At 43.5% G+C, this 17,850-nt stretch overlaps 1 protein-coding gene and 1 long non-coding RNA gene across 3 annotated transcripts in view; one reads left to right on the top strand and one right to left on the bottom strand.

Moving 5' to 3' along the window:
• Positions 1 to 3,013: 3,013 nt before the first annotated feature.
• LOC107051667 lies at positions 3,014 to 12,982 on the bottom strand. 2 transcript variants are annotated; one of them, XR_006936769.1, is made up of 4 exons: positions 12,897 to 12,982; positions 5,421 to 6,117; positions 4,845 to 4,928; positions 3,014 to 4,193 (listed from the first exon to the last, which is right to left on the bottom strand). It is a non-coding gene; the product is annotated as an uncharacterized LOC107051667 (long non-coding RNA). The 2 variants fall into 2 exon arrangements; XR_003073743.3 differs by lacking the exon at positions 12,897 to 12,982 and having other exon boundaries at positions 5,421 to 8,926.
• The window catches only part of TMEM170B (transmembrane protein 170B), a 21,946-nt gene continuing 16,477 nt past the window's right edge, over positions 12,382 to 17,850 (top strand). Inside the window, exon 1 of the mRNA XM_418945.8 lies at positions 12,382 to 12,898. Coding sequence (XP_418945.1) covers positions 12,802 to 12,898 — 97 coding nt within the window. The 5' untranslated portion in view covers positions 12,382 to 12,801. The remainder of the gene's footprint in view (positions 12,899 to 17,850) is intronic.

The following is a 17,850-nucleotide window of genomic DNA, read 5'->3' as shown; positions in this document are numbered from 1 at the left end:
TTCCCAGCTACAAAACACTATTTTTCAACATAGTCACCAAGAATAGCCATGCATTTTCACCAGCAATGAAAAGAGATTGCATGCTGTGCTTGTAAAAATCTACACCTGCTGACCCGCTGTCACTATTACCAGTAGTGACCACTGTCACTATTACCACTGGTGAAATGTACCACCCACCACCTCACTGTGCTCACATCCACCGTTTGGACCTCATAAATGTGAATTTTAATGAGTAGTACCATTTTGTCCACATGGAGGAATTCAGTGACACACCTTTGCTCCATATGTGCTCCCATGTCTGATGTCGTTTTGTCACACTGCCCCTCTGCTGCCATCTGTCCCACAGCAACACAGTGTAAGAGAATATTGGTGGGAAGGTTCAACCTCTGCTGCCATACCACCAACATCTGCCCCTGGCATCTTGGGCCAACATATTAAAATAGGAGATATTAGTTTTAGGGCAGACCTTGTACTGATCTCACCACTTAGCAGTTAATTTCTTTTCTTAGAAATCCACTCAAAACTGCAAAATCAAAATTCAAATGTTATCAGCAAAGCCCTGACATAAAAAAAATAACAAACACAGATTCTACTCACAGAAGTAAAAAATAATGCAATACAGCCAAAAAGACACCATGGCCAAAGCATATCCACGATAAATCCTCAGAAATTGATTAAATTTTCAACTAAAAATAGTTTAACTTTGCTTTACTTAAAGCCCAATAATAGTTACTCTGGACTTCAGGTTTTTAGACGCAGTTGGAGGGAATGTGTTGCTTCTAAACATTCAGAAGTGAAAGACTTGAAGGTGAGTGGTCCAAAAAGTTCTTTGCATGGTTATGGAGAACTTCAGGGAGGAATCTGTCCACAAGCAAGGCAAGTGGTAATGTTGAGATACATCTTCAGTGCACAGCTTGGCTTGGACAAGCCTTGTAGTTATTAAGTCTCCATCACTGCGTTGTACAGACTGGAAAGGAGGATAGTGAAGGTGGGGCAGCTCTAAGTCTTGGGCCACCTCCCCAGAAATGCTGTGGCAGGGGTGGCTGCTGGTAGATTGAGCTGAGTCGCTGCACACTGGTGGCATGGTTCTCTTTAGCTAACATCATCTGGTTTCGAAGCAGTGCTGGTTTCCTCTGGTAGCTATGGCTGTGGGAAGGTTGGAGCTGCTTACTCCCACTTCCTCCCCAGACAGACGGTTTGTCTGAGGGCTCTGTGCCAGAGTTTGTGCTGGCACACGGGCTCAGTCCCTTGTCTGTAGGGTTTTGTTACTAATGCGTTTATAAGACTGATGCCATTAGTACTTAGTTACTGTCATTTGTGCTACAGAAGCTTTATTTGTCTGCTTCTGCACTAAAAAGCAAAAAGAGAAAGGGATTTTTTTTTTCATGTCATGTAATGAGAAGTAGAAACCAACACTTAAAAGCCTTTCCCCTCACATTCTGTCCCGCTGCACTGTGTTGCTTTGCCCGTAGAGGCTGACACAAAGAGAGAACTTGGAGCAACCTGTGTTTCTCCTTGTCTTGCAAACTGACCGAATTCCCCTTTCAGATGTGAGGTAGTACGTGTATACATGCTGCAAAACCGAGCTGTTAGCTAATCCTCAGCTCTGGAATCCATCTGACAAAGGGGTAGAGCAGTGAGACATGTTCCTTTTGTAATCTGTTTAAGTAAACGAAATTTAATCTTTTCTTGGCCAGTTTTAAAGATCGAGTCATGAAAGCCTGGAATAGTCCAGTTGTATACATTTCCCTTGGAAAGTATCTACTTCAGCTTTTCTCATTGTTAAGCAGATCTGAGACTTCCATTAGAGCATAATTTATTCCCAGCTTTAGTTAATATTTTTCAAATGTGCTCTGTTTGTATACATAAAGTCTTGCTATCTCAGCTCTCAAAGATTATCTGAGGACAGGACAGCAAATGCCTACTTGAAACCAGGCAGATTGTTTTCCTGATGTCAGTGTAGGGGCAGGAAAGTCATCTGTGCAAAATAACTTATTAAATTAGTTGTGGCCCTTTTCTTTTTTTAAGATTATTCATGATTTTATTTATTTACTTATTTTCCTTGGTAGTTGATTGTTTGAAAGCAGCTTCATTATTCAGCACGCATTACAGATAAATGTGTTTTATCTTAGGGAAGCTATTGTTCACTCTACCATTTCTGTGATGATCATTACCTGCATGCACTGATTCTACTGTACAGTTTCTTTTCCTGAACACGAGCCAGCAGTGTGCCCAGGTGGCCAAGAAGGCTAATGGCACCTTTACTTGTGTCAGAAATATTATTTTCAGCAAGACTGGGGAAATGACTGTCCCCTTGTAAAAAACACTGGTGGCACCACGCCTTAAATATTGTGTTCAGTTTGATGCCTCACTACAAGAAGAACAGTTATCAAGTTGCTTGAGTGTGTCCATAAATGAGCAAGAAGGCTGGTGAGGGACTGGAAAACAAGAGTTATGAGGAGCAACTGGTAGAACTGGGGCTGTATAGTCTGGAGAGCAGAGGCTGAGAGGAAACCTCATTGCTCTTCACAACAGAGGTGATTGTTCCTCTCTATTCTTCTCTCATGAGGCCCCAGCTGGACTACTGTGTCAAAGTCTGGGGTCCTCAACACAGGAAGGATGTGGAGCTCTAGGAGAGGGTGCAGAGCAGAGCCATGAAGATGATCCAAGGGCTGGAGAACCTCTCCTGTGAAGACAGGCTGAGGGAACACGGCTTGTTCAGGCTGGAAAAGAGAAGTCTCCAGGGGGACCTCACTGCAGCTTTCCAGTATTTAAAGAGAGTTTATAAACGTGAGAGAAATCAACTTTTTACACAGGTAGATGGTGATAGGAAAAGGGGAAATGGTTTTAAACTAATGGAAGGGATATTTAGATTAGATGTCAGGGGGAAGGTTTTTACTGTGAGTGTGGTCAGGTGCTGGAACAGGTTGCCCAGAGAGGTTGTGGATGCTCTGTCCTTGGAGAAGTTTAAGGCCAGATTGGATGGGCTTTGGGCAATCTGATCTAGTACTTGATCTAACGGCTGGCTGCCCTGCCTGTGGCAGGGGGGTTGGAACTTGATGATCCTTGAGGCCCCTTCCAACCCAATTCATTCTATGATTCTATGAACTTCTGGAGAGGAGGCTGTAGTGAAGAGAGTGTCCGTCTCTTTTCTCAGGTTACAAGTGATAGGATGCAAGGAAATGACCTCAAGTTGTTCCAGGTGAGCTTAATTTGTGATATCGGGAATAACTTATTTATGGAAGAGGCAATTAGGCATTGGAATGGGCTGCCCAGGGAAGTGGTGGAGTTACCGTCTCTGGAGGTATTTAAGAAACGTGTAGACTTGGTGCTAAGGAGTGTAGTTTAACAGTAGACTTGTAGAGTAAGGTGGATGGTCAAATTAGATAATCGTGAAGGTCTTTTCCAATTGAAATATTTATATGATTCTGTATTCTTACAAAGCAAGTAGAAAGTGAGAAACATGCTTGTGAGATGGTTTTTATTACCTCATCAGGACTTGGATTATTTTTAGGGAAGGGCAATAGGAACTGGTGCAGTCAAAAGCTAACATTGTGTATACTGGGAGTATTGCCAGTGCATTCTTTGCCACTTTGGGTGAGATCTTACCTCTCCAAGTAGTGATAAGTTTTGTATTTTCTTCTTCTGCCATTGCCATACGAAGCAGAATTTAAGACATACTTGTGTACTGATCCAACTACAAATATCTTAAAAGAACTTTGACTGTTTCCTCCCAGTCATGCAAGCAAAGCAGTTTTCATACAGCTCAGCTTACCAATCTGGTCTCGGTGTGCAGTTTCTCCATTGCTGGCTCAGTGGAGGACTTGAGAGAAGAGTGCGAGACTCATTTCCACTGTCAATGCCACCTTAAATGATTGAATTGTCTATGAAGCTGCACTTTTATTTAATTAGGGCTTCGGACAGGGAGCCAAGCAGTTAAAATCATTATATTTGTTTGCAAAAATGTTTCTGACTGTAGGTATTTCCGTGCAAGCAGGTGCAGACTACTTTCATGCAGTTCAGCCTCCATGGCTCCTTGACCTGGGAGTGCAGAAGAATTAAATGCAGAAGGCAGAACTCCTTCTCCCACACACAGCCTTATGCGAACATCATGGCTCAACTGCTTCTAGACTCAGGATGGCAAGAGTGTTGTACTCTGTAGCATTCTCAGTTACCCTTCGCTGCTAGATGCTCTGCACAAAAATAAATAAATAAATAAATAAATAAATAAATGCATTTTCTTTCCACATCAGAGAAGGAAGGAGTTTCTCAGAGCTGCTTTTAGAGGGAGGCTGTGCCCAGATGTAACTACTGAGGCTGTCCTTTCAGAGGAATAACGTACTTTCTGTTCTCACCTTTTCCCCTGTTCTCAAGACCTCTGAGTATCATGATAACCTGCTTGGAAAGAACAGGAATAAGTGCTTGTGAGGGTGATAAATACCAGCTCAAACTTCACTTATTATTCTCTGTATAGGTTTTAAACAGATAGAGCTTACGAATCTAGCAAATCAAATATTTCTACCACCAGTGGTACTAGATTGCATGCTAAGCACTGTGGGCTGGCAGCCAGAACAATAATGAAGCTGCCCTGAAAGTGTTTATCTTAGGCAATACTTTTTACTTCTCATTGCTGCCTATCTGAAAATTTCAGTGTGAATTAAACCTCACAGGTAAGGTTCTCTCTCTTTTCCAACTGCAGAAATCGAAAACCAGAAAGGTTACGAGTAGAATTTGCTGACCCTTTTGTGTTTTGAGTACCATCCAAGCCCTGGGACCCACAGAAGACAAGAGGGCTATTCACAAAACGTGGCACTGCATTAAGTGAATCTGGCCATGTGACTTACCTGTCAACATGGGGTTAGTCTGGAAAGAGATGTCATGTCTCTTAATTCATGGTTATGTACTTCAGTTACACTGCTGGTTTTTTCCTGTTAGAAGAAATATTATTGAAGAGTCAGGCAGCGGTAGTATTGAAGAGCTTGACAGTACAAATAAACACTCAGAAGAAATACTTCTGCTTGTGGTTTGATCACGCAAAGCATTTTCTGTACCATCAAGGCATGATGCAAAATAAATGCAAGATGTAATAACTGTTTTAACAATTGCAACTACCTGCAGTTTCATGTACCTTTGATCTTCTTTTCCTCAGAAGGGTTAAAAAAAAAAGTGTCGAGGTTCCCTATATTGTAAAATGACCATAATCATTTACATTGCTAAATGGGAGGTCTGTAAAGTGTACTGTACCATTTAAAATTAACTTGCTGAATATCTATTAAAGAAGGTTGCATTAGAGAAAGAGCATGAATTTTAAACCCATTCATAGGTTAATGGAGGCAAAGTACTGCATGGATGTTCTGATTTCAGTTAATTACCAGGTCTTGTTAGACTGAGTCAAATAGGAGTCAACTTAACTGACGTACATGTAAAATGTCACATTTTCATCAAAATGTTTATTTCCATAGCCTTCTGCAGAGACTGTATTGTGCTGATATATGTAGTAATTCATGCTTCTTTAGTGATTCCCCTTTATGTAGGTAAGTCCATATTAAAATAACATGCCATCTGTTGCGCAGAAAGTCCACCATCTAATAGAAAAGACAAAAAACCATTGGGACAAGATTTCTCCAGAAGACTGTAAAATATCCAGCATAGAAAGACTTGAAGGATGAGTTAGGCAAACTCTACAAGAGCATGTTTGAAAAGCCAAGACCTTTTAACGTTTGGCTTAAGAATTCTGGTTCTGCTGCCATTGAGAGAGATAGCCCACCATATTACTGGTGAGATCAGAAGAGGAATTCCTATCTTCATAGCTCCAAATTCCCTTCAAGCCTTCACCTGTATCATCCCCAAACAAAAGCTGGACTTTGGATTTTCCTCTCCTTGTTCATAGTCCAAACGAATCACAAAACTTTGCCACATAACTGCTTTCCAGAAGTATTCAACTTTGCATTGTTGAGCAAAATGCCGTAGAGTAGAAGAAAAAGAAAAAATCAGCTCATACCTACAGCAAGAGAGGAAATAGAAGGTATGACAGGAATTCAAAGACTTGTTAAAACAGCTTCAAAATTTCAGGAATTCGGATGAGGCCTTCTATGTGGTCCAAACTCATATACGCTTCTGGTGGTGTCAAAAAAGTGAAGTTAATCATTTAATCAAGACATGAATCAGATTTTGAATTTCATCAGATTGTGGCAGAACTGGAGGAACTCAGGATAGAGAAATGATGGCAACACAGCTGTATGTTTTTAAAAAGGAAAAGGAAATATCCTCCAGAATATCACCCGGATTAGCCTGTATCAATAAAATGCATGAGTAGGTTGCATAAATCAGCACTGCAAATACGTTGGCTTAATCAAGAACTTTGTAAAACTATACAAAACTGACACACTGTGAAGGAACAAAAATACATACCAGTGGCCTTTGTTGACAGGAAACGACTCTTTCTTGTCCATTACAGCCAAATAGATAGTTTTATTAAAAATAATTGTAGTTGATAGTTAAAGAGAAGACATTCTGCTATTCAGAACTGACTATGAAGTCCACTGAGATCGGTTAGGTATTTCCATTTACTTTAGTGGATGTTGAATGAATTGAAGAAGAACCCGTGTAAGAACTTACTGTGGTACTGCAAAGCGCGGAATTGATTTGTGCATAGCACAGCTGCCCTGGGGGGAAAACTAGTTCTGAGGAAATGTCCTGTTTTATGGTGCTGATGTGTCATCTCCTGTCTGCTTACGAGTGCACTGACTAAGGAGCAAACAAAGTGAGGAGAGATGGAACGTGATGTAAGGGTGGGTGCTACAGATCATAAATATATACATACAGATATTTATATATATATAAGGAGCTTTAGATTTGTAAATATATACGAGATTTCAATTTAGGAGATGAGAAAAGAACTATTGTAAAGGAGACAAGGCTTGCAAGAAGTAAGCTTTTTGCATTTTAGCCAAACAAGCTTTTTGAACATGACACCAAGGAGAACAAAGGAGAAAGGATTGTTCTCCATTTTTACTTTATTAAATTCTGAGGGAACTGTGAAATTAGTTTCATCCATGTTTTGAATGATGATAGCATCCTCTAGCCTATTCCAAATGTTTTCTGAAGAAAATTTTTATAGCTAATTGCCAGTTTTCAACCGGCTTAAAAACAGGAATGCAAATGACAACTTAGTTTTCAGTATGAAACCTGGTAATATTCCTAATCTAAGAAAAGAGTTCTTGGAAAGTGTGAACACAAAGTAAACGAGACCTTTAATATAAGGTAACACGGTTGATTCTAACAGCAGGCCTGACGTAGAACGGCGTGAATGTGTACGTCTTCGGCCGGCGGTGCCGAGATCTTCGGTAACACCGAGCTCCATCTACTGGCGTGCGGGAGAAGTCAGGAGACTTGCGTGTACCACCTCCTCCCCCTTGACAAAAACACCTTCTTCGGCCTTGGGAACCAGCGCTGAACGAGTTTTGGTGGCTTAGATCTACTTGTGGGGCTGCTCTCATGCTGGGGAGAGTTGCAATAGTTAGCCTATGATATCACCTTAGTTCCTCTCCTACATTGCTGTAAAGGCATCTCCATCTATCATCAGGACCGGGGGCTGAGATCGCCTTTCAGCCTTTTAAGAGCTGAGATTACCAGGCCAGCTATCTCCAAATGACCCAGTTCTCAAACCACAGCTAACTGCAGCTGCCAGCTCTTCTGAATGAGTAGTAACTTGTGCAGAAGGTGGTGGTCTTGGAGGGTGGCAAGTATGCAAAAATCTATTTGCTAACATCTGAGGTGGTCATTTGCTATTTGCACTTGGTAACGTCTTGCCAGTGACTTGAATCATAGGCTAAAAAAAACCATCTTTGAAGTGGAAACAAGTGCCTGGATATCCAAACTATGCCGGGGTTATCCATTCAGTAGAGCTAGGTTGTCTTGAACAGATCTTTGACTGCAGTGCCAAGAAATCCGCACAGCTAACTCACATTAGACATAGACATTTTTTCTTCAAGGTAGCCAACATATACTGTTTGGATTTTGACTTTTTACTATTAGGGAAAACTGATTGCATGATGCAAACAATTAAGTATTTGTTTCAAAATGTGACAGTACAGGATGCTCAGTGTTGTTCATTTCCTTAAATAAACTGTTTCATTTTGAAAATTACCTTTTCGAATGGAAAATGATCCAGCCAAGGGCTTTCCAGTCAAGTTTATAACTATTTCTTTGACTTCAGAAAGTTAAAACAGAAGTTCTAAACAGTGTACGTAGACATAGTCTAGTCTTTTAGAAGGCAGAGAAACTACACTGACCCTACTTTTCCACATGTAAAGCTGATCTCCTTCATCCAAAGCCATGTTTTACAATTAGTTTTTTTGTTTGTTTGTTTATCTTTTCTTTTTTCTTTTTTTAACCATTCTTTACATTCACACAGCTCAAAGAACTCAAAGAAGCATTCAAATCACACAGCTACAAAGGAGGAAATGTGGAACTGAAATTATGCTGGGAGGGACGTGAGGTCTTCTGGAACAAAGACTAGTCCATGCGTAGGTTTTCAGGAGTTCTTTGTGGACATCTTCATTGATGTGTTCATACTTATAAAGGCAGATCTGAGCCTTAAAGACCTAATTAGCACAAGTGACCAAGTCATCTCTCACAAGCTTCATGAGCTTGGAGCATAGTCAGGTACCTTTGGAGTTTACTAGTAAGTTTCAGGCATTGCCTCTCTTCCCAAGCATGGGAAAGCAGGAGTTATCTGAGCTCAATGAATGTGTACCGCTACACAGATATTGATGGTTGTTTCTTTCCCCACTCTCTCATTGTTGTTTTTCTATGGAAAACTGTGCCCAGGACTTTTCCCTCCAGTTATAAATCTTCCCCTAATTCCTAATCTAATTGCATTAAAGGCCCATTTATATCTGCTCCCTCCCTCCCTCCCTCCCTCCCTCCCTCTCTCTCTCTCTTTCTTTCTTTCTTTCTTTCTTTCTTTCTTTCTTTCTTTCTTTCTTTCTTTCTTTCTTTCTTTCTTTCTTTCTTTCTTTCTTTCTTTCTTTCTTTCTTTCTTTCTTTCTTTCTTTCTTTCTTCTTTCTTTCTTTCTTTCTTCTTTCTTTCTTCTCTCTTTTTCTCTCTCTCTCTTTCTCTCTTTCTCTCTCTCTTTCTCTCTCTCTTTTTCTCTTTCCTTCTTTCTCTCTCTCTCTCTTTCTCTCTTCCTTTCTCCCTTCCTTTCTCCCTCCCCGCCTCCCTTCCATCCTTCCTTCATTCCTTCCTGTGGGGAGTTGATAGGTTCCAGTTACACACACAGTTTGACAGACTCCATTCAGGCCTGCCAAGCCTACTAGCCAGCTCCTTTAGCCCTCTCTCACCCTGCAACCTCCTCTGATCTTTTCCAGTGTTGTCTTCTGTGACTGTCCTGACCAATTTACAGACAACAATCTGGGGATTCTGGCTGACAGCAAGTTGAATGTGAGCCAGCAGCGTGCCCTGGAAGCCCAAAGGGCCAACTGTACCCTGGGATGCACCAGGCCCAGCACTGCCACTGGCTGAGGAGAGGGGTTGTCCCACTGTGCTCTGCACTGTGTGGCCTCACCTCAAGCACTGGGGGCAGGTCTGGGTGCCACAAGATAAAAAGGACGTAAAACTATTACAGAATGTCCGTAGAGGGGCAACAAAGATGAGGAAGGGTCTGGAGTGCAAGACATGCAGGGAGCAGCTAAGTTCCCTTGGTCTGTTAGCCCAGAGCTGAGGAGATGAAGGGGAGGCCCCATAGCAGCTGCAGCATCTCACGGGGAGCAGAGGGTCAGTGCTGAGCTCTGCTCTCTGTTGACAGCGACAGGACCAGAGGGAACGGCATGGAGACATGTTAGGGGAGGGGCAGCTGGGGATTAGGATGGTGTTCAGGCCCTGCAACAATCTCCCCAGGGCAGTGGTCACAGCTGTAAGCTGCTGGAGTTCAAGGAGTGTTTGAACAGTGCTCTCAGACATAGAGTTTGATTTTTGTGTTGTTCTGTGTGGAGGCAGGAGTTGGACTCGATGATCCTTGTGGGTCCCGTCCAACTTGGGATATTCTGTGATTGTATGACTCCTTCCCCTCAACAAAAGGTACCATAGCAGTGTGAAGCATGCCAGATTCATGCCAGATGAAGATCACCAGGCACTTAGAGAAGTGCTACTTCTCTTTTTTAATCCTTAGAACTTAAAGGAACTACCCCATGTGGTTAAACACTAAGATCATGTTCCTATCCTTTTTTCTCTTCTTTTCTTCTTTCTCTTCTTTCTCTTCTTCTCTCTTCTCTTCTCTTCTCTTCTCTTCTCTTCTCTTCTCTTCTCTTTCTTCTCTTCTCTTCTCTTCTCTTCTCTTCTCTTCTCTTCTCTTCTCTTCTCTTCTCTTCTCTTCTCTTCTCTTCTCTTCTCTTCTCTTCTCTTCTCTTCTCTTCTCTTCTCTTCTCTTCTCTTCTCTTCTCTTCTCTTCTCTTCTCTTCTCTTCTCTTCTCTTCTCTTCTTTTCTTCTTTATTTGCCAGTGCAGCTCTGCCCCTTGTGATTTCACCTCCTTAAGACCTTCCCAGCCATCACTGCCTTGTGACTCTGCCAAAGGCATAGACCTTATTCTCTCACTGGGTCACAGGTTCAGCAGCAACCTAAGCTCTGCTGCATCATTTCCACTGGGAACCTCATTCAGCATCCCTTTATGTCCGTGTCTTTGCTCTTGTATGTTGCTGCCTGCAGAGCTCATCATAATCCCTACAGTAGGTCTTCCTTGGCAACGTCTCCCAGGTGAGGGTGCTTTTTGAGAACAAAGCTCTGGCCCCAAGTCCCTGCCTGCATGATGTTACAGCTTGTAGGAGTGCATTTTGGCTATTTCTGCTGCTTCATTCAAAGCACTCTGTTCCTCCTGCATGGCCCGCCCCAGACTGTGCTACCGTTAAATGTCATTGTCATGTTCCACCCTTTTTTTAGCTTGTGTCAATAGCTGAACAGTAGAATAGTTTTCCTCAGTTATCCAGTCAGACCAATATTCATACAACAAAAAGCACTTTTCAAATATGTATGCAGACATCCCCGGTGGCTATGAAAGAGAACAGGGCACATCAGAGAGAATCCAAGGAGAACATTTTTGAAAGCCAGATGGAGGCAGCATACCCAAAAGCACCGAGGGAGTGATTTGTTGAGTTACTTGGAGGAGCACTGGAGAAAGACCTAGGGAAAGCACAGGATAAGGGGTACTGCAAGAGCTGAAAAGCAGATCAGGGCAGTAAGGCTGAGGAGACCACAGGCAGCACTGGGCACAATGCTGAGGGCAGGTTGTGGATTGTGGGAGATCAGGTAGGACTGAATAAACCACAGGTCTTAGTAGAACCTGTGTAGGACCCTGTGCAGAGAGGGAAAGGATTGCTGAACCTAAGAAGAAACATAGAGGTAGAGGTCAAAAAGCAAGAATGGTGTGACTGAGAACTACACTGAATAAGCTAGAAGAATTACGGCCCAATATAAGTATCTGCCGTACAATCAGTTCTGCATGGTGAGCAGAGCTTCTCCAAGCATGTCAGCGGTGCCTCGTCAAAAGCAGTCAACTAACTGAGATTGAGATGTTGTACACCCAAGGTTTGACAAATGGTTTTTCTTTTGGAATCTTCGATAGTTTCAACAGAAGGAGGATTTGGAGGGAACTCCTGGGGGGGGGAAGCCGGTTTGTTCTCAAAGTTGAGAATGCGATGGTAAAAAGGTTTATTCCTTGGCAACTGTTTCTAGCCACTTCATGGCATGTCTGGTGGTCATGTGGAGGGAGGACCATCCCTCCACCTCGGAATGGGGCCCTGGCAGGGCAGCTGGGCTCTCTCTGTCCTGCAGCGATGCCTCGCTACAGCAGCCAAACCGAAGGCCTCTGAGGAGCCATTCACTGCGTGCTTTCGGTGCCAGATACCTACTGGCAGAGGTGCCGAGCATTGTCAGCAGCAAACAAAAGCCTCTGGGAGCGGTCCGCTGAACTGAACACCACACAATAGCGTATGTGAAAAATCAGGTCACTGGCATCCAGCAGGACGGTAGCTGGTTTATACGTCGAGGCTTCATCTATAAACTGCAGGTGATACCGCGAATTACTCCACCTCTGCTACGCCGTGCATCAAAGGATGCTGACGGCCAACGAATGCTTGTGAAACACTACTTATTAAAGACTAGAAATGCGCAGCAGCTGTGGCATGGGGCTATATATTTAAGAATGAAGGAGGGGGGGGGGGGACGGGGGACGACAACACCGTAGCGGCTGCCGTGCCTCCGTACGCGGGCAGGTGAGCGGGCACCGCGCCTCAGCGTAACGGCGCCCACAACCCGCGCCGCGCGTGCAGGGGCGGGGGCGGCGCGGAGAGCACGCGGGGCCGAGCGCGGCCAATCAGGGGCGGGCGGGCGGCTCGCGCGCGACCTAACGGTCACTGGGACCCTGCCCCTTCCCCGCTCCGCTCCTCGCGGCCGGTACTGCGCCTGCGCCGCGCCGCCGGCGCCCATCCCTTCCCCTCCCCTCCGCAGGTGATGCTGCTGCCCGCGGGGACGGGGCCGTTACCGGAGGAGACGGCGGCGATGGGGCCGGTCCACGCCCCGCCCCGCCCCTGAGCCTAGGGGAAGCGGCATCGTGGCCGGTCCCGCCGCCCGGCTCCCTCCGGCCGCCATCTCTCCCCCTCGCCCCGTTCTCGATGTCTCCCCCGCGGCGCGGAGGCCCCTTCACCGCCTCCCCGCCCCGCGGCTCCCCGCCGCTCGGCTCTCCGGCCGCCAGGCCGCCTCCGGCCCCCGCGCCCCCCGGCTGAGGGGCGGCCCGCCCTGCGCCACCATGAAGGTGGAAGCGGGGGACAACTCCATGATCAACCTGTCGGTGCAGCAAGTGCTCAGCCTCTGGGCTCACGGCACCGTCCTGAGGAACCTCACCGGTGAGCGCGGCGGGCCACCGGGGTGCGGGGAGGGGAGGATGCCTTCCTTGCCTGCCTGCTCTTCCCGGCCGCGCGTGTGTGGGTGGGGCTGGCTGTCCGGGCGTGTGGAGCTGAGCTCTGGAGCTGAGCGAGGGGTGCCGACGTGCTTTTCCGCTTTAGGTTTACGCTAAGAAGCTAAAGGGGGTGTATATGTGTGGTTGGGGGGGTTGGAACTTGATGATCCTTGAGGTCCCTTCCAACCCGAGCCGTTCTATGATTCCATGGGCACCAGCGTGTGAGTAAAGGGCTGTATAAAGTGTGTGAGTGTATAAATATGTTTGAGTGGGTGGTTTTTCTTCTTGCTGCGGGTGTGTGCTTGCCGGCATTTGAGGGAAAGCCATAAGAAAGCAGAAAGGAGTGTGAGAAAGAGACGCTTTTTATATTGTTTTTTTCTACTCTGGGTACGCCCCTGTACAACAGGAGAGGTGCGAGCAAATGGAGTGGCAGATGTTTCCTGGCAAGTAGACGTAGTTTTAAGCATCAAGGATTCTTAAAGACAAAGCCACCGTGTCGCACTAAAGCTCTGGGAGGGACGGGCGAGGCAGATCCTTGATCTCTGCTACAAGGGAACCTTGGCTAGCTTTGGCAACAGCTGGCTTATTTCCTTTCTGCCTCACACTGTAGAAAAAAAAGATTCTGACCTAAGGATTGCTATGAGACAACCCCATAGGCATGCAGTGGAGAGGTGAGTCTTGTGGCTCCCTGTTCTATCCAGGCTTGAAGCAGATGACAAACTTCCAGCTCTGGACTAGAAGGGGTTTTGTATCAATAGCAAAGGTGTCACTGAGTACATTCTCTTTACTATTATAGGGGTATAATAGTTAGTGACAGATTAATGGTAAACCTTGAGTTAAGGGCGTATGTTTTGAATATTTATAAAAGAGCACATTAGGTCACCTTTTTCCTTCTGTCCATAAGAATAATACGTGGAAACATCTGCCAAATACGGAAAATGTGTGATGGTGTGGCTGAAGTTTGACTACGTGGTAAACTAAATGATTGCCTTAACCTTTCTACTTCTACTTCACACTTTTCAGTTTAATAAGTTATTCATTTTAACTGTGATCAATAAAATGTTTAAAATGCCTGATACATTTCAGAGGTATTAGAGAGGTATACTAATACAGCTATACAGCTCATTCTCTGAGTAGTTATTCTTGCATGCTTTTAATAAAACTACAAGTTGTACTCTTGAAGGGAAGAGTTAACAATGGATTTAACTTCTCTTAGTGTTAGACATCCTCTGAGGTTTTTCTAATCAGAACATTACACAACATAGGCGTTTCTATGAAACCCAGTGCTGAGTATTGGGTAAGAAAAACCACTTCTTGGTGCTTTTGCAGTGTTGCACAAGATATTTTTTAATGTGGAGTGGTTGTTCTTTTTTAATTTAAAGAATATGAAGAATAATTATTTATCCATAGTAACACTGGTGGAGAATGTGTTAGTGCTGGTTGTCCTTATAGCCACAAGCCATTTTGTGGCATGACAACAATGAATGGTTTTAGTCTTCTACATAAGGCCTGATTGTAACCTAGGAGATGTTTTTAATGTAGTAACTGATAATAATGAATAATTATTAAACTTATGTAAACCCTTAAAAATATTTACTAAATAGAGAAGCGAACGTTGCTTAAAAACAGATGTTCTGGTTTTCTGTGCTAAGAAAAGAGTGTGTGAATGATTTAGTTGTGTTGTTCAATTTCTTAATCCATTTTCTTTATGTTTATGTGACATATAAGGAGAAGCTTCAGAGTGCTGGAAAAAGAAATGAATAAATATGCAGTATTCCATGACTGTTCATTATGACTGATTTTTGTTTAGGTTTGGACCAAAAGTTGTGACTTATACTTGGATCCGAAATTGTTCAAGCAAGAATTCATCATCTTTAGATGAAGTGTTGATTGTTTGCACAAAGTTGTAAAATTCTACTCTCAAAGTCATATTCCTCTTAAAAATATATATATATTCTTTCAAAACTTTCAGGAGCTGACATAAATTCCAGACAAATCCAGGAGGTGCTTCAAATCTTAATGGTTTTATTATTGTTGTTATTTTTAATGAGATGTTGAACCACTCCTTTTATACCGTGAACCTGGCTCAGGTGCTACCCCCACCCCCCCACACCCAGTCTTTCATGTAGGATATACCATATGGCCCAGAGTACCCCAGGAGTATACAGACAACTTAATTCCTGCCACTTTGCACGTCACGTTCTGACAGCAAACGCTGCAAGCGCTGTTTTTCTGGCTGAGCCTAGGCCTGCCAGTGTGATGTTCTTTGCTTCATACCTTTCTGCTTTAACCTGGAAGGAGGAGGAGTGCTGCTGTAAAAGGTGGAAGTAAGGGTGCAGTACCTATGGGAGCAGGTAGCTTATGTTAGCTTACCCAGCAAATCCAAGAACAGCCCCCTTACTGAACCGGTTGTGTTTTAAAGGTAGTGGTAGATCAGGGTTTGTTACCACCAGTCAGATAGTAACTGATTCTGAACTGTAAAATGTCCCACTTTGAGTGTCTATTACAATAAAAAATTCATGTTTAAATGCTGCCTCCGGTTTAGGGAACTTTGCTGTGTTTGTATTATTCCTGTAAGCAATGTGGGTATTTTGTTTAAGTCTAATTATTGCTTGTTCCAAAGATTGAAGCTTCTTGTCCCGGCAGGTTTTACATTAGGTACTGAGGAGGCAGGGGGAGAATGCAGCCTTCTCTGTGTTGCTGAGTGCAGAGGAATTCACAAAGGAGCTTGTGTTGTGCTGTATGGCTTCTAAAGTCAGCTTCTTCCTCTCCATACCCTTAGGTCGTAGTGTCCTGAGGTGATGAGCTCAAGGTTCCACAATTAATATGCTTTGAAATAAAAGTAAATCATTAATAATAATAATAATAAAACTAGCATGATGAAAGTGAACATTTATAAGAGATTATGGGAGTCGCATAGAAGATGCTCAAGGTCTAATTCATGTATGTATATATGCATATATATACACTATACTCTGTCCTACAGTTATTTGTCCCCTGATTTGTCTAGATTGTCATTGTACCTTATCTTGTAACATCAGGGGACTAGTCTCTAATTTGATTTAAATGCTCTTCAGCAAGTTCTTCCAGTTAACACACCAAAAGTGTCACACCTCAAACAGCAATTTGACTGTGTAGCCCTGATAGCATCCAGAGTGCCAGTTAATACAATCAGGCAGTTTCTTGATTCAAGCTTCAGAAGCACGTGTTACTTTGTTGTCTGAAATTTGTATCTTTGTATTCAGAGCACAGATACTTGTTTGACTTAATTTTGTAGACTGGATACATAGATGAAAATAACAAGACCTAGAATATGACGTAGAATTTTTTTTGGAGCCCTCTTAATGAAGTGTTATGGACATTCATTTATCTGGTGATGTAAGCTAAGAGCTAGAGGGAAAGGAGAAAACGTTGAAAATGAAGAACTAAGGACATACTCTGTGTTTACAAAAGCTAAGTGGTAATAGGACAGCGTATTCACATGTGAAGGTTTATCTGAAAGTAATGCCTCCTATTTTATGATGTTAACCCACAGAACCAGAGGTGGATGTTGGTGGTCTGGCAGTTGACACTGAACCTTCCCATCAGTATTCCATTACATGTTGTTCTGTGACAGGGCAGCAAAGGAGCAGCCTGACAATGTTTGAGGTGGAAGTACAGATGAAACAGAAGTGTGTCACTGAATTCTTCCACGTGGAAAAAAATGGCATGCATTGGAACTCATTAGTGCTTGTTGAGCATTTATGGGGGCCAAACAGTGGATGTGAGCACAGGGAGGTGGTGGGTGGTGTGTTTCAGCAGTGGCAGCAGCGATATGAAAGATGAGCTATGTTCCTGACAGCCATGTGCAGCTGTCACACCACAAAAAGTCGTGATCAGCTCATCCAAGCAGATCAGCTAATGGTGGTCACTGTGCTGAAAAACAGTGTAGCTGAGAATTCTCTCCATCAAATGCTGTTGCTGTGCTCCTTATATCTGTTGTAGTTTCCATGGAAATAAATAGGAGGCATTACTTTCAGATTAACTTACCTACATAGATGTTATTTGGGAGTATTTTACATACTTTGAGTTTTGACTTTGCAGTTTTGGTTTTTTATTTGATCAAGATAAAAGCTGTTACTAGAGGGAAAACTCAAATATTGCTAAGTTGAAAGTGATGTGAATATTATTCTAAACGGGAGCATTCTTTAACACTTTTTTCCATTGCAAAAATCTAATCTTTCAGGTTTTCTCTGCCTGCTGTGATACGTATATGTACGTATGCACATTGTCTATCCATTATATAATGTGTATGGCAAGTGAGATTAAGATATGATATCAATAACTAATTACATTACCAAATTAGTACTCTAAATCTGGAGTGGAAGGGCATGAATTTGGCTTCATGGTTGGTGCTGCTGGCAAGGCTGAAGCAGAGCCTGTTGATGAAGTAGCTACGGAAGGCATCATGATCACCGGCTCTTGGCCTGCTAGAGTTCTTCTGACATCTACTGGAAAAGTACTGCAGTGAGCTGAGGGCAATCCAGGAGGCTCCTGAAATGTGTTGAGGATAACTTCTTGAGTCAAGTAATAGACAGCTCTATCGGAGGGATGATGGTTGATCACCAATGAAGTGAACTGATTGGTAACATCAGGATTGGAGGCTGCCTGGCCTGTGGTGACCATGCAATGGTGGAGTTCACACTCCTGAGGGATATCAGGCAGATAAAAGTAAAATCAGGATGCTAAATTTTAGGAAAGACAGATTCCCGTTCTTCAGGAAGTTAATCAACAAAACCCCCCTGGAAATTTGTCCTCATGGACAAGGGAGCAAAGCAGTGTTGGCAGATATTTAAGGAAGCTTTCTTTAAGGCACAAGAGCATCCCCAGGTATAGGAAGTTAGGAAATTAAGACAGGAG

Source organism: Gallus gallus, chromosome 2, assembly GCF_016699485.2.
Source record: "Gallus gallus isolate bGalGal1 chromosome 2, bGalGal1.mat.broiler.GRCg7b, whole genome shotgun sequence".
Lineage (NCBI taxonomy): Eukaryota > Metazoa > Chordata > Aves > Galliformes > Phasianidae > Gallus > Gallus gallus.
Note: the sequence above shows the minus strand (reverse complement) of the source record. Positions and strands in the feature narration are given on the sequence as shown.